We start from the raw sequence: 13,509 nt of genomic DNA, 5'->3' as shown, positions 1-13,509 counted from the left end.
AATTAAAGAGACAAGACTCTCATTACCTTTTTTTTTTTTTTAAATTTTTAGAGAGAGAGGGAGAGAGAGAGGGAGAGAGAGAGAGAGAATTTCAATATTTATTTTTCAGTTTTTGGCGTACACAACATCTTTGTTTGTATGTGGTGCTGAGGATCGAACCCGGGTCACACGCATGCCAGGCGAGCGCGCTACCACTTGAGCCACATCCCCAGCCCCCTCTCATTACCTTTAATACCAGCTCCTGGATGGCTTCTCCTAGCACCTGCCTCCAGCCATCTAATGTGGTGGCGAGGTTTACAGAAGAGACTAGCAAGAGAGAGAGAACATGCCAGGGAGTGGGCTTTTATTGGGGAACAAAAAATTCCAGGGAAAATCCCATCCAATGAAGGTTAAGGGGGGCAGCATCCCAAGATCAGGGGCGACGATTGGTCTTCAGGGCAGTGGCCAGGCACGCCTCTGCACAGACAAGCCCTCGGACCTGGAAAAGGGTAGGGAAGGCTCTAACACAGTTGTGTCTAAGCGCCTCTCACCCAGCCAGAGAGGTAACTCAAATCACATGCGAGGATGGCCTCTCACAGGTTCAATCACTATTTTTCTAATATTGAGTATTTAGATCGTTTCCAATTTGTAAATATGTATATAACATGATGGTAGATGCATTTCTATATGATCTTTGCCTGAGTTTCTAATTTTTTATTTACAGTCATTCCTAGAAGGAAAATTATTAGAACAGAGAATGTTGTCTTTCTTTATATGAGAGGATGCTTTTCTTTTTTCTTTTTTCCTTTTTCCTTTGCAATGCTAGGGATTGAACCAAGGGCCTTGTGCATACTATACCCCCATCTCAGAAGATGCTTACAAGTCTTTGTGATCCCTTTGTATTTGCCTGTTTAAAATCTAAGGTAACAATAATAATAATAAAAAAAGTAAAATCTAAGGTAACAAAAGCAAACTTCTTTCTTTTAAAAAATTACAATGTAATTTATTAATTGAATTTTCAGGACAAACCCCAAGCAATACACTGATACACTGTTAAAACATGCCACGACAACAGTATGAGTGTCAGTGATATGACTTTTTATTGAGGCTATTACAAAATAGCAAGTCAGGGTCCTGGTTTTTCTTAATACTTTGATGGGTGCTTCTCAAGATGGACATAACCTGTGCTGTCTTCAGTCCCTTAAAGACAGACATTTACTATTGGTTTGTTTAGAAGATAAATCTAATTTTCCCATTTATTCAGTACATTGCTCACATATTACCTACTTTGCCTTGTGCTAGCCACTGTTTGGGCATATCCCAGTAACAGTGAATACTGTTTATTGAGCTTTACTGTGTTCTATGTATATAGTTCCAAGTGTTTTACACATTTGGTTTTAATTAATTAATTAATATAGCAGTACTAGGGATTGAACCCAGGGATACTCTACCGCTCCAGCCATATGTGTATTTGTGTGTGTGTGTGTGTATGTGTGTGTGTGTGTGAGTGTGTGAGTGTGTGTGTGTGTGTATATATATATATATATATATATATATATATTTTTTTNAAGTGTGTGATACCATGTGAGCTTTTGTACTTGATTTATATTATCCCTGGAGAATCTTTGAGATGCTTGGGATGTGGATATGCTTTGCTTTGAGCTTAATCTATGTGAAAGAGGCTACCAGTCATTTATTAAATACAACTTTTTTTTTTTTTTTTTTAACTTTATTTTCCAGGTCCAAAAGTTGCTTTGCATGTGCCCAGTAGATTTCCATGGGATCTTTCAACTAGATGAAAGACGAAGAGATGCAGTAATTGCATTGGGCATTTTTCTCGTTGAATCTGATCTTCAGGTAACTCTTTATTACTAAATTTTAAGTTTCTAGAGTGTAAAGGGTGTATAATGAGCATTTAAATTTGTATCTGCTTATATTTACTTAATGTAATATTAGAAGAATGCATTCCCACCTAATCAACATGGTTAAATGGGAGGGAGCAGCGGGAAACATGCAACTGGTGGGAGTTTGTCTTTTTCAGTCCTGGGGATTGAATATTAAACCTGGGGTGCTCTATCGCTGAGCTACACTCCCAACCCTTTTAATTTTATTTTGAGATAGAGTCTCACTAAAGTTGCCTCAAACTTGGGAATATTTTATTTATTGTTTTATTTTTATCACTATCACTTTTTAAATTGTAAATTCAATCATGCTGTTAGGAAAATAAAGATGTTAGATTTATCTAAGAAATGAGCTTGCATGTCCTAGAAATTTCACTCCAATAAGCACTAATATTTTTTGACAAAGTATTTATACATTTGAAAAAAATAAACATTTTATTGGCATTTATTTTATCCACAGGGAACCTGGTAGTTCAGCTTTTAATAATTAAATAGGTTGCCTGACCAAGGTCACATGAAAAACCAAAATGAGATGCATAAACTGCATTTATTATTTTTCTTCTGTATATTTATTAACATGAAAAGAAAGAAAATCATTTCTACTTTTCTATTTGCCAAGTCCTATTTAAATATAAAAAGAATATAGAGGGCAGAAAATATTTTTAAGAATACAAGAAACTACTGTCATCTAAATGTTTATATTGGTTGAAAATATCCTTGTCAAACACATTACTTGTTAGATTTATCTGTAAGTCCCCATGATGTTGTATTCGTATTGGACTTTTTAAGATGACCAGCAAGAGAGGAGTACAAATTACCTTTGGTGTATTTCTGGTTCTGAGTGAGGATTGGGAGGGTTCTAGATGGCATATGACATTGTCCTTTGGATCATATAATTTGCTTACGCTTCTAGGGAAAGTCCATTGGTTTCATGGATACTAGGAAAGGAATCCAGAATGCTTTGTCTGACTCCTGAGAATACCCTAGGGACCAGCTATATCTTGGTTCACCTGATATTTATATTCCTTACCCTCCTTACATGATGGGCTGTGCATTGGCCTCCTTGTGTCTAGTCCATGGGCTAACCTGGCAGCAACTGTGACTCAATGTAGTGGAGGTGATTTTACTCACTACATGCTACTAAAGCCATCACAGTTTATTTAGGGAAGAGCCAACCAGGGCCACTTCTGCCACAAGGAGCCAAGTAGTGCAGGCCCCTTGGAGCTTTGGGTACTCTCTAGGATCCTACACAGCTGTATTTTATCAGTTAGGAGAAATTGTTTTGTTTTTTATTAAAGAAAAAATTCTATCTGTTGGTTATTGTAGTATAACAAACTCCCCAAACTTAGTGGGTTAATACTATCATTTTGTTTGTTGTTTCTTTTTGTTTGTTGCTTATGAATTTGCAATCTAGACAGACCTTAGAAGAGTCACTGTTTACTCTGTTGGGTGTCAGAAGGGGAGGGTCAAAAGCTGGTAATGGTATTATGTGAAAGCTTATTCATGCACGTACCTGGGGGTTGATCCTAGGTCTTTTGGCCAGGACACCTCTGTATACATGGCCTCTCCATGTGGCATGGGCCTTGTCACAACATCATATCTGTATTACAGTCCCAGTATCCTGAGAAAGAACCAGGTAATTTGCCTTGTCATTTCTAGTCTCTGAAGTCAGAGTTACATTTATGCTAGTTTCTATATATACTAAAAGAAATAACTAAGGTGGCCAGTTTTCAAGGGGAAGTGAATTAGATTCCACCTTTGAGTGGGAACTTGGAGCTGTTTTTAAAACCATCACATTTTTAAAAAAATATATTACGAGCATCAAATCTCCTTCTCTAGAGCATGCTTACCAATAACCGCCCCCCCCCCCAAAAAAAAAACAATGATGGAAGATTATGAAGCTGTATATTATTGGCTCATTTGGTTGAGGAAAGTAATTTTTTCATTGGGTTAATGAAAACTTGAGAGGAATAAGAAGAAAAATGAAGCAGAAGAGCTTTTAAAAGGAGGCAAAGAGAACAAGGGACATGAACAACAAAAAGCAAATTGAGAAACTTGTGATTGTAAATTTCTCTGTAGTCCCAAAGATCTTATCCTAGGGCTTGTAGATGAGTTTTGGGTGATCTGAAACCATCTCACTGAAGGTGACTTTGTGTACACATACATATCTCTGGAGAAGCCCTCATAGTGGTGTACCACCACCCAGAGAAGACCCAAGCAGCCTGGACACTCAGCTGCAAAGGGCAGGTTTGAGCACTTCTTTTAGGCCCTCACAGTATAGGCTTATATAACATTCTCTGGACTTTGCTATGTGGAAACAAAGTGTGTGATACCATGTGAGCTTTTGTACTTGATTTATATTATCCCTGGAGAATCTTTGAGATGCTTGGGATGTGGATATGCTTTGCTTTGAGCTTAATCTATGTGAAAGAGGCTACCAGTCATTTATTAAATACAACTTTTTTTTTTTTTTTTTTAAGCACAAAGACTGTGTGGTTCCTTATCTTCTTCGACTTCTCAAAGGACTTCCAAAAGTTTATTGGGTAGAAGAAAGCACATCTCGGAAAGGCAGAGGTAAATTTGTGTAACATTTTCCCTGAATACAAGGGAAAATATGTTCAGCTTCTTTAGGGATCATAGGTTTATTTATACTAACATACCAGTTAGGATACTTCTGATTGATCTTACTCCTGGCTGTGGAACAACTAATTGCCTGCAGCATTGTGGGCCGAGCTTACTCACCATTGTCCAGTGTGATGTGCAAAGGAAGGAGAAGGCACGTGGCCTGGCAGCTTTTCATTGTGCTCTTTGGAGAGTAAGAACTTGTCATTAGTTGGAATTGGGTCACCTGCTCATCCTCAATCCTTAGTCTAAACTCTTAGATTAATATACTCACTTCTGAAGGGAGGTTTTTCCACATTGCACTGAAGCTCTTCCAAAAGGGTGAGTTGAATGATGCAGACTCAGCTACAATATTCATTATAATTAGTTTTATCGTTTTGTTGCTGTTGTTAAGCTTCAGTTAAATTTTGTACCTTTAGAAATGGAATAATGTGTTTCTGTTTAGTATGTATTTTATTTTAATATTCTTTTAGGGGCCAAAGTGAAAGTAATAGTCTTTGCCTTTCCTCCTATCTACTGCCCTCTTTCCCTTTCTCTCTCCTTACTATCTTTCTTCTGTCCCTTCCCAAATATTCATATAGGTTCACTGTGTGCCATGCTTGGTACTAAGTACCAGTAACATTGATGTTCTTGCATTGTTATTTCCCAAGGCTCCAAATTCTGCTTGGAAGGCCTCCAGCATTTTAAGGTTCATAATGTGTAAGACTGAAGTTTCTTTGAAATCTGCCTCTGTGAGGCCTGATATAGCACCTTTGGATAACAGCTGGAGTTAGTATCTGCAGTTCTCAAAATGTCACCCCAGATCAGAAGCATCAGCATCACCTGGAACTTGTCAGAAATACACACTCCCAGTCCCTACTTTAGATCTCTACTGAACCAGAACTTTCTGGGGGTGGCATGTAGGCCGTTTTAACAAGTCCCCAACACACACTCAAGTTTGAAAACCATCCAGAACTATATCTTAAAATTCCAAGTGTAACAATCTTCTGCCATGTATTATGAATATATCTATAAAACAGTGGGTACTTATATATCCTGATTCAGTATTAAAATTGACTATGGGGCTGGGGTTGTAGCTCAGTGGTGGAGCACTTGCCCGGCATATGTGAGGCACTGGGTTCGATCCTTGGCACCATATAAAAATATATAAAAGTAACAGTATTGTGTCCATCTACAAGTAAAAAAAAAAAATTGACTATATATTTCATCATGATTGAACCAACTGGCATTGTTTCTAACATTTGAAAGTATTTCTTGGTAAAAGGATTGCATAGGTCTTTTAGGCAGAGCACTCCCTCCAGTGCTGAGGGTTCCTAAGAACCTTCCTGGTAGAAGGTTTAGTGGTGGAAGGACTTAAAAGCTTAGGAAGTGGAGATGGGGGTGTCACCTAGTTGTGGAGTTTATACTTAGCATGCAGGAGACCTTGTTTTCAATTCTCAGAACCAAAAACAAACAAAAAAGCTTTTGTGGAAAAGAGTAAATCTTTTATGGTACTGGGGATTTAAAGTAGGGTTTCTGCTTACTTGGCAAGCACTCTACCACCAAGTTGCATTCCTAGCTCTAGAGCAAATCTTTGGAAGCTCTTATTAAGATTTTTCCTATTTGTCAAAACATAGAAAATGTAATCAACATTTCATTCGGGTTAATGTAATATTAATATGTGCTTGATAGTTTTTTTGTACCATCTCATACATGAAGACTGATTTCTCACTTTTATTTAGGAAGGGAATAAAATATGAAATCTCACAGTTCCAGTAGGCTCTGTAATCTCAAACTGTAAATTAACTCAGGAAACATTAAGTTTACTAAACCAAAGTATTTTGCTTAAAGAAAGAGGTATTTCTTAGCAAATCCTTAGGCCCATATCTGTTCTGATTGAGGGCAGCTGATATAAGTGGTACCTTGGCAAGTCATGTGAAAAGGAACATACTAAATTGGATGGCCAGCAGGTGTGGCCCATTGTCTTATTTCTAATGATCTGATTCCTGTCTTCATATCTTTCAGGTGCACTCCCAGTTGCAGAGAGCTTTAGCTTTTGCCTGGTTACTTTGCTCTCTGATGTGGCTTATAGGGACCCTTCACTTAGGGATGAGGTAAGCATGTGATAACTTGTTCATTGCTATTAGATCAAAAAGAGTTCCAAAGTGATGGGAGGTGGGGTGGCAATTGAAGTGTGATTGGTTTCCTTTCGTATGATTAATAACAGACCTAAAAAATATTTCATGATTGCTTTTAGTATTTTTCAGCTTGTTTTGTTTTGAAAGATCTGGTGAGTCTTACAATATTCAGCATTCCTCAAAACACTGTGAAGTAGGCAGAAAAAGGCAGAGGTAGCTCATTTCCCTTCTTCTAGGTTAGGGATTGAAGTCATTCATAGAGTGAATTTTCTATGTAGTTTTTACTTCTCAGTGCCCAGACTTTTTTTTAGTTCTTGTTAATTTTATTGGAAATGTTAATAGCATGTATTTCAAATTTCCTTTTTTAGGGGGTGCTAGGATTCTAAGGAGGTGTTCTAACCCCCAGCCCTTTCCCTCCCTCCTTTATAAATAAAGAATGTTGGGGCTGGGGTTGTGGCTCAGCGGTAGAGTGCTCGCCTTGCACATGCAAGTCTCGGGGTTCAATCCTTAGCACCACATTTAAAATAAATAAATAAATAAAATAAAGTTATTGTGTACAACTATAAAAAAATTAAAAAAAGAATATCACCTTAATTTAAACTTTTTTCTTAACTAAATTTTTCATAAAATTTCATAAAGTTGGTTTTTGTAGGTTACCATTGTTAGGTTCTGCCAAGGAGTGCCTAGTTGCCTTCCTACATGCTAAATGTTCCAAACTAGTGATGTTTTTTCAGTTCTAATTTAGGTTCTTCATTTATTTTTAGGTTTAGGGTCTATTAATAACATTTATCAAAATAAAAAGGTCAACATTGCAGCTAACAAAATGACTTTAATATGTGAAATGGGCAAAAGTACAGGTTGTATCTTCCTTAAGTATACGTGAAACAAATGAATTTTTGTGTAGACTTGTGTCTTATCCTCAACAAATCTCCTTATGTACATCCAGATATTCCAAAATCTGAAAATGTCTGACATCCAGAACACTTACGGTCCCAAGCATTTTGATAAGGGGTACTCAATCTCTATTGATTTTTTTTTAGACCTTTACAGGTTATTCAGCATTATTTAATATTAGGAAAATAAAGGAAATTTGGGTTATCAACAAGTCATGGAAGACCAGTTTAATTTTCGTTTTCTAAGACTCATAGTTGAGAAAAATAAGGTAGATGCTGTCTAGTTGAACTTCATGAAAACATTGGTCAAGAACCTCTCTTGACATTCTGGACCAATTATATGGCCTAAGTGCCAGATTCATATGATTTTCACATCTACCTAAAGGACTTCCCCAGAGGATGATTGCGATATTGGCCTGGCAGGAACTTCCAACGGCCTGCCTCCAACCATTGGAGGAAAATGAGCCAGTATTTTTTTTTTAGATGAACCTTTATTTTATTCATTTATTTATATATATTACTGAGAATCGAATCCAGTGCCTCACATGTGATGCAAGCACTCTACCACTGAGCCACAACCTCAGCCCGGAAAATGAGCCAGTATTTTGAGTGAAGATCTAAAAAGCAAGTTGATTTCAGTTGTAGAGGCACAAAGCTGGGAAATGAAGACTAGTCCAATAAGCTAACATTAATACTATGTACTTTTGTGGGGATAAATTTAAAAATTAAAAATAACTGCAGAAGTAGAGGTTTCATAGCTGTAGAGTAGTACGTATGAAAAGGATTTAAGCATTTTATTTATCTGTAAGGTCTTTGAGCCAGCACCATGAAGTGGCTACTAAAAAGCTAATCGTTTGTTCATGTGTTTAACTTGTTGATTACTCTGGGTGAGTTCCTGCATTCCTGGAATATTAATATATTTTATTCTGAGCACTACACTTTCAGACAGATGTGACAAGTTGGACTGTAGTAGCAACGTAAGCAGACAATTAGTGTCATAAATAACTTTTAATCAGAAGGAATAAGATAGGAAAGAATGAGGGCTATTTAGCTATGAAAAGAGATTATATGGACACTAATCACCTATTTAGTGAATATAAAGAAAGGAGTAGCTCTAAGGGCTGCTAGGTACAAGCCCCAGGAGGACTTCATGACACATTGTTAAAAGGATTTCTGTACTTGCCTAGAGAATCAGGGTTTCTGACTCTGAAGTCACCATATGACAATAGTGGAGGGTTAAGTCAAGATGATACATACCTAAAGCTCCTTTAAATTTTGATTTAATTTTGTGCTGCTTATTTGATTTTTTAATAAATTGTTCCCTTGACTGTTACAGATTTTAGAGGCACTTTTGCAGGTTTTATATGTCCTTTTGGGAATGTGCCAGGCCTTGGAGATTCAAGAAAAAGGTATGATTATAGATCTAAATGCTTTTTTCTTTTTTTTTATCTTCATCTTCATCTTTGCCTTGCATTGTTTTTTTCTAGTCTTTGCTTTTCTTTTCTGTTTTTTCCTATTCTTTGTTTTTCTTCTCTGTTTTTTGGTACCTAATATGCAGCCTGATGTATTTATGTATTAGGTTACATTTGTTGTGGGTTAATATACTGAGAGGCACATGGAGTTGTGAGCACAGTTCTGTACACAAATGCTGGTTAGCCTTGGACAAGAAAGCCTCTGAACTTGAATTCTTTCACCTCTAATATTTGGATAGTTTATTTAGTTGACTTTCAAAGATCGTTTTTTCCTTAGTGTAAATAAGGCTACCAATATGATCCTAAGGAGATATGAATATATTAATTAAATTTAAGGTACCTACCTGAAAATATGACCTAAGTATATTATTGATTTGAATGTATCATGAATATATCAAGACCTTCCAAGAGATTAGCTGTAATGGAAACATAGTCTGAAGTTGTTAATGATGGGTTGGAAATATCACTGGTTAACCCTTGGGGTTGACCCTAATACTATGGCTCTTTCTGAACCTTCACATTTGTTAGGTGGGTTGTGAAATATTACAAGTTGGTACAGCATGGCTCTCTCACAGATAGCTATCTCATCATAACACTGTCACTTGGTCTTCTAGAATACCTTTGCAAGTATGCAATCCCATGCCTGATAGGAATCTCTCGAGCGTTTGGGCGTTACAGCAACACAGAAGAGTCTCTCCTCTCGAAGCTCTTTCCCAAAGTCCTTCCTCATTCCCTGCGAGTCCCAGAAGAGCTGGAAGGTGTCCGAAGGCGTTCTTTCAATGACTTCCGCTCCATCCTCCCCAGCAATCTGCTGACGGTCTGTCAGGAGGGCACCCTAAAAAGGAAAACCAGTAGTGTTTCCAGCATCTCTCAGGTGGGGCTGGTCTCCTGGGAGAAGAGCAGGGGAGAAGGATCTCATTCAATGCTCATGTAAAGAAAATATCCCTTGTCTGTAGTTCAAGGAAACTTAAAGAAACATGAAAGGTTCTCACTAGAATTATCTTTAATGCAGAGGCTTGCCTTATCCTTTTTAAGATTTGTAAGTTACTTCACACCTGGGAAGAATTTGTTTCATAGTGGGTGTCAAACTATTCTGAGTGGGAGTTTGTTGGTGAAGAAGTATATAGTTGAAGACTGGAAGTGTGGCTCAGTGATAGAGTGCTTGCCTAGCATGTCTAAAGCCCTGGTTTAGTCCCCCAGCACCAAGAAAAAGTAGTACATAATTGACTAATGGAGAAAAGATAGGAAAAATTCAACTCAGTAATCAAGTATAAATATATGACTATATACAAAGACTTTGGCGATACAGTATATAGTAGAGAATGCTATAACTACAATGGGCTTCAGGGAGGAGGTGAGGCTTGAACGAGGACTTCAAGTACAGACATTGAGCTGGCAGAGCGAACCTTGCCTAGACCAACCGGTCTGAAGTCTCACTGGCCTTTTCTGATCTGTAATTTAATTCTGGTTGTGTTTCAGGTCAGCCCGGAACGTGGCATGCCCCCTCCAAGCTCCCCTGGAGGATCTGCCTTTCACTATTTTGAAGGTGAGCTTCACCTCTCTGCCAGGAATATTGACTTCTTAGTATTCAGGCTCACAGTGACTTCTTGTGATGTTAACTCTAACAGTGTTGGCATCACAAGAGGTCACTGTGAGTCTGTTCTATTGTCATGGATACAGAGTAGAAAGCTTTTAAAAAGCATTTATTTTCTGTTTTCAGATATTTTAAATAGGAAAGTACAGAGAATTATTACAGAACCCCAAATGACTGCCATCAGAATATAGATGATGTTGAAGAATGTAGTAATACTACTTTATGGAGCTTTGCTGCTCAAAATACTTTCATATGATTTATTAAACTTGATTAATGTGAATACCCTTGTGCCATACCAGACACATGTTAAAATTATGTTCACTTTACCCTTGTGGGGAGTCAAGTGATAGGAAATGGAGAAACCAGAATTCCATGCCACATAATATGTCTTTTCTAGTTTTGATTGATTCTGGTTGCTAAAAGAGCACATCTCAAGGCCATCTTGAGAGATACAAGGGGAATTTTTTAAAAAGAGAGTGTCTGTGGGCTGGGGTAGTGGCTCAAGTGGTAGAGAACTCGCCTAGCATGTGCGAGGCACTGGGTTCAATCTCAGCACCACATAAAAATAAAATAAAGATCAATATCCACTTAAAACTAAAAAATAAGTAAAAAAAAAAAAAAGAGGAGAGTTAGTGTCTAAATTCCAATAAATGTGGGCAGCTTTTTGTGCAGTATCTCTTGGATGTGTAAGAGTATAACATGTTTCATGGTTTTGTTTTGTTTTGTTTATTGTTTTGTGTATAACTAGGGACTGAACCCAGGAGTGATCTGTCTCAGAGTTATATCGTCAACTCTTTTTAAATTTGATTTTGAGACAAAGTCTTACTAAGTTGCCCAGGCTAGTCTGGAACTTGGAGTCCTCTTGTCTCAGTCTCCCTGAGCAGATGGATTGACAGGCAGGTGCCACTGAACCTGGCTAATGTGTTACATTTTATGTATATGTTAGAACTAAAGGCCAAGTTCACTCACCTTCCAAAGAGATCCACTTGTCTAGGTGTAGAATATATCCTCCAGGCCCTAAAACCCTTGCTATCCCCAGGTCTTTGGGGCTTCTAAGGACAGCCATGATGTAAAACCTTCTCTTTCCCTGGTAAACATCTCTGTCTACCTTTTTTGGCAATGGATTCTCCCCATAGTGGTGCATTATAGTTTTATATATTCATTTAAGTGGCCGGATGGAGGCACACTCAGGTACTACTGATTGTGCAAGCTCTAATGTTCCTTTAGCAGATCTACTACCTACTGTGCTGGCAAGCTGTGAGCAAAGGGATGATATATACCTTTTAAGTGCACCTCACTGTAAGAGAAGCAGCAGTGCATACGTACTTCTTTATTCTGTGTTTGTTCATATACTTCTAGTTACATTTGGATTCTTCTTACAGTAGGTCCCTACCCTTTCTAGGCCTTCTTCCTCAGTCCTGTAGGAATATTTTTTAAGAATTATTATTATTTTAAAATTTCTTTCTTCTTTTAAAAAATTTGTTGTTTTTGGTACTGGTGATTGAATCCAGGGGCTTTATTTTTTATTATTATTTTTCTTTAACCACTGAGCTATATCCCCAGCCTTTTTTATTTTTCACTAAGTTGCTAAGACTAGTTTTAAACTTGTGATTCTCCTGTCTCAGCCTTCCAAGTTTCTGAGATTACAGGTATAAGCTATTGTGCCCATCTTTTTGAAATTTTTATTTGTGCATTATAGTTTTATATACAGTTGGATTTATTGTTACATATTCATAGATACACACAATAAAACAATGTAATTCCATAATTTTCCTTCCTCAGTACCTTCACTCTCTTTTCTCTCCTTCCTCTCCTCTCTCCCTCCCCTCCCCTTGGTCCCCTTTTTCTAATCTACTGTTCTCCCCTTAAGTTCCATTTGTCCTGCAAATGACATAATTTCATTCTTCTTTATAGCTGAATAAGATTCCATTATGTTTGTATGTATGTATGTGTGTATATAGATATCTCACATTTTCTTTATTCATTCATCCATGGATGGGTAAGTAGGCTGGTTCCCTAATTTGACTATTGTGAATTCTGCTGCTATAAATATGGGTATGCATGTATCACTATAATATGCTGACTTTAATTCTGTAGGATAAACACTAAAGAGTGGTATAACTGGGTCATATTTTGGTTTCATTCCTAGTCTTTGAGAAACCTCCATACTGATTTCCATAGTGGTTATATTAATTCATAATCCCACAAATAGTGTATAAGTGTTTCTTTTTTGCTACATCCTCTCTAGCATTTATTATTATTTGTATTGTTTATGGCTGCCATTCTAATTGAAGTGAAATGAAATATCTGATTGTTTCCTTTGCTGTTCAGAAGCTTTTTAATTTGAGGCCATTTCATTTATTAATTCTTGGTATTATTCCCCAAACTTTAGGGGTTCTATTGAAACAGGTGTTGCTTGTACCCATATGTTGAAGTATTAACTACCTTACATTATCTTCTAGCAGTTACAAAGTTTCTAGTCCAATTCTTAGTTCTTTGATCATTTTGAGTTGACTTTTATTTAGGGTAAGAAATGGGGATCTAGTTTCATTCTTCTACATATGAATATACAGTTTATCTATATGTGTTTGTCTCTGTGTCTTTTGTTTTATTGGTCTATGTGTCTGTTTTTATGTCAGTACCATGCAGTTTTTGTTAATATAGCTCCGAAGTATAATTTGAAGTCATCTAAGTGTTGTGGTGTCTCCAGCATTGTTTTTATATGTTTTTCTTTTTTTGCTTAGAATTGCTTTGGCTATTCCAAGTCTTCTATTCTTCTATATGAATTTTAGAACTGTTTTTTTTTTCCTCTACAAAGAATGTCATTGGTATTTTGATGGGGATTGCAGTGATTCTGTAGATTGTTTTTGGTAATGTGGCCATTTTAACATCTTCAGTTTCCTTCTTCACCGTTCTATAATTTTTATTGTA

At 37.0% G+C, this 13,509-nt stretch overlaps 1 protein-coding gene and 1 long non-coding RNA gene across 4 annotated transcripts in view; one reads left to right on the top strand and one right to left on the bottom strand.

The window, feature by feature from the left end:
• Positions 1 to 10,552, bottom strand: part of LOC125611132 — a 15,419-nt gene extending 4,867 nt beyond the window's left edge. The window contains exon 1 of the long non-coding RNA XR_007341273.1: positions 10,422 to 10,552. This is a non-coding gene — a long non-coding RNA (uncharacterized LOC125611132). The remainder of the gene's footprint in view (positions 1 to 10,421) is intronic.
• Pi4ka (phosphatidylinositol 4-kinase alpha) overlaps positions 1 to 13,509 on the top strand; it is a 129,803-nt gene that overhangs the window by 18,884 nt on the left and 97,410 nt on the right. For 2 of the 3 annotated variants that reach the window (XR_007341271.1, XM_015500355.2), the window contains exons 2-7: positions 1,720 to 1,836; positions 4,361 to 4,454; positions 6,507 to 6,595; positions 8,849 to 8,921; positions 9,599 to 9,858; positions 10,464 to 10,530. Coding sequence is in view for 2 of the 3 variants with exons in the window: in XM_015500355.2 (XP_015355841.1) it covers positions 1,720 to 1,836; positions 4,361 to 4,454; positions 6,507 to 6,595; positions 8,849 to 8,921; positions 9,599 to 9,858; positions 10,464 to 10,530 (700 nt within the window). In the remaining variant the exon portion in view is untranslated. The remainder of the gene's footprint in view (positions 1 to 1,719; positions 1,837 to 4,360; positions 4,455 to 6,506; positions 6,596 to 8,848; positions 8,922 to 9,598; positions 9,859 to 10,463; positions 10,531 to 13,509) is intronic. The other variant, XM_015500356.2, reaches the window with a different exon arrangement.

This window comes from Marmota marmota, unplaced genomic scaffold (genome assembly GCF_001458135.2).
Source record: "Marmota marmota marmota unplaced genomic scaffold, marMar, whole genome shotgun sequence".
NCBI lineage: Eukaryota > Metazoa > Chordata > Mammalia > Rodentia > Sciuridae > Marmota > Marmota marmota.
Note: the sequence above shows the minus strand (reverse complement) of the source record. Positions and strands in the feature narration are given on the sequence as shown.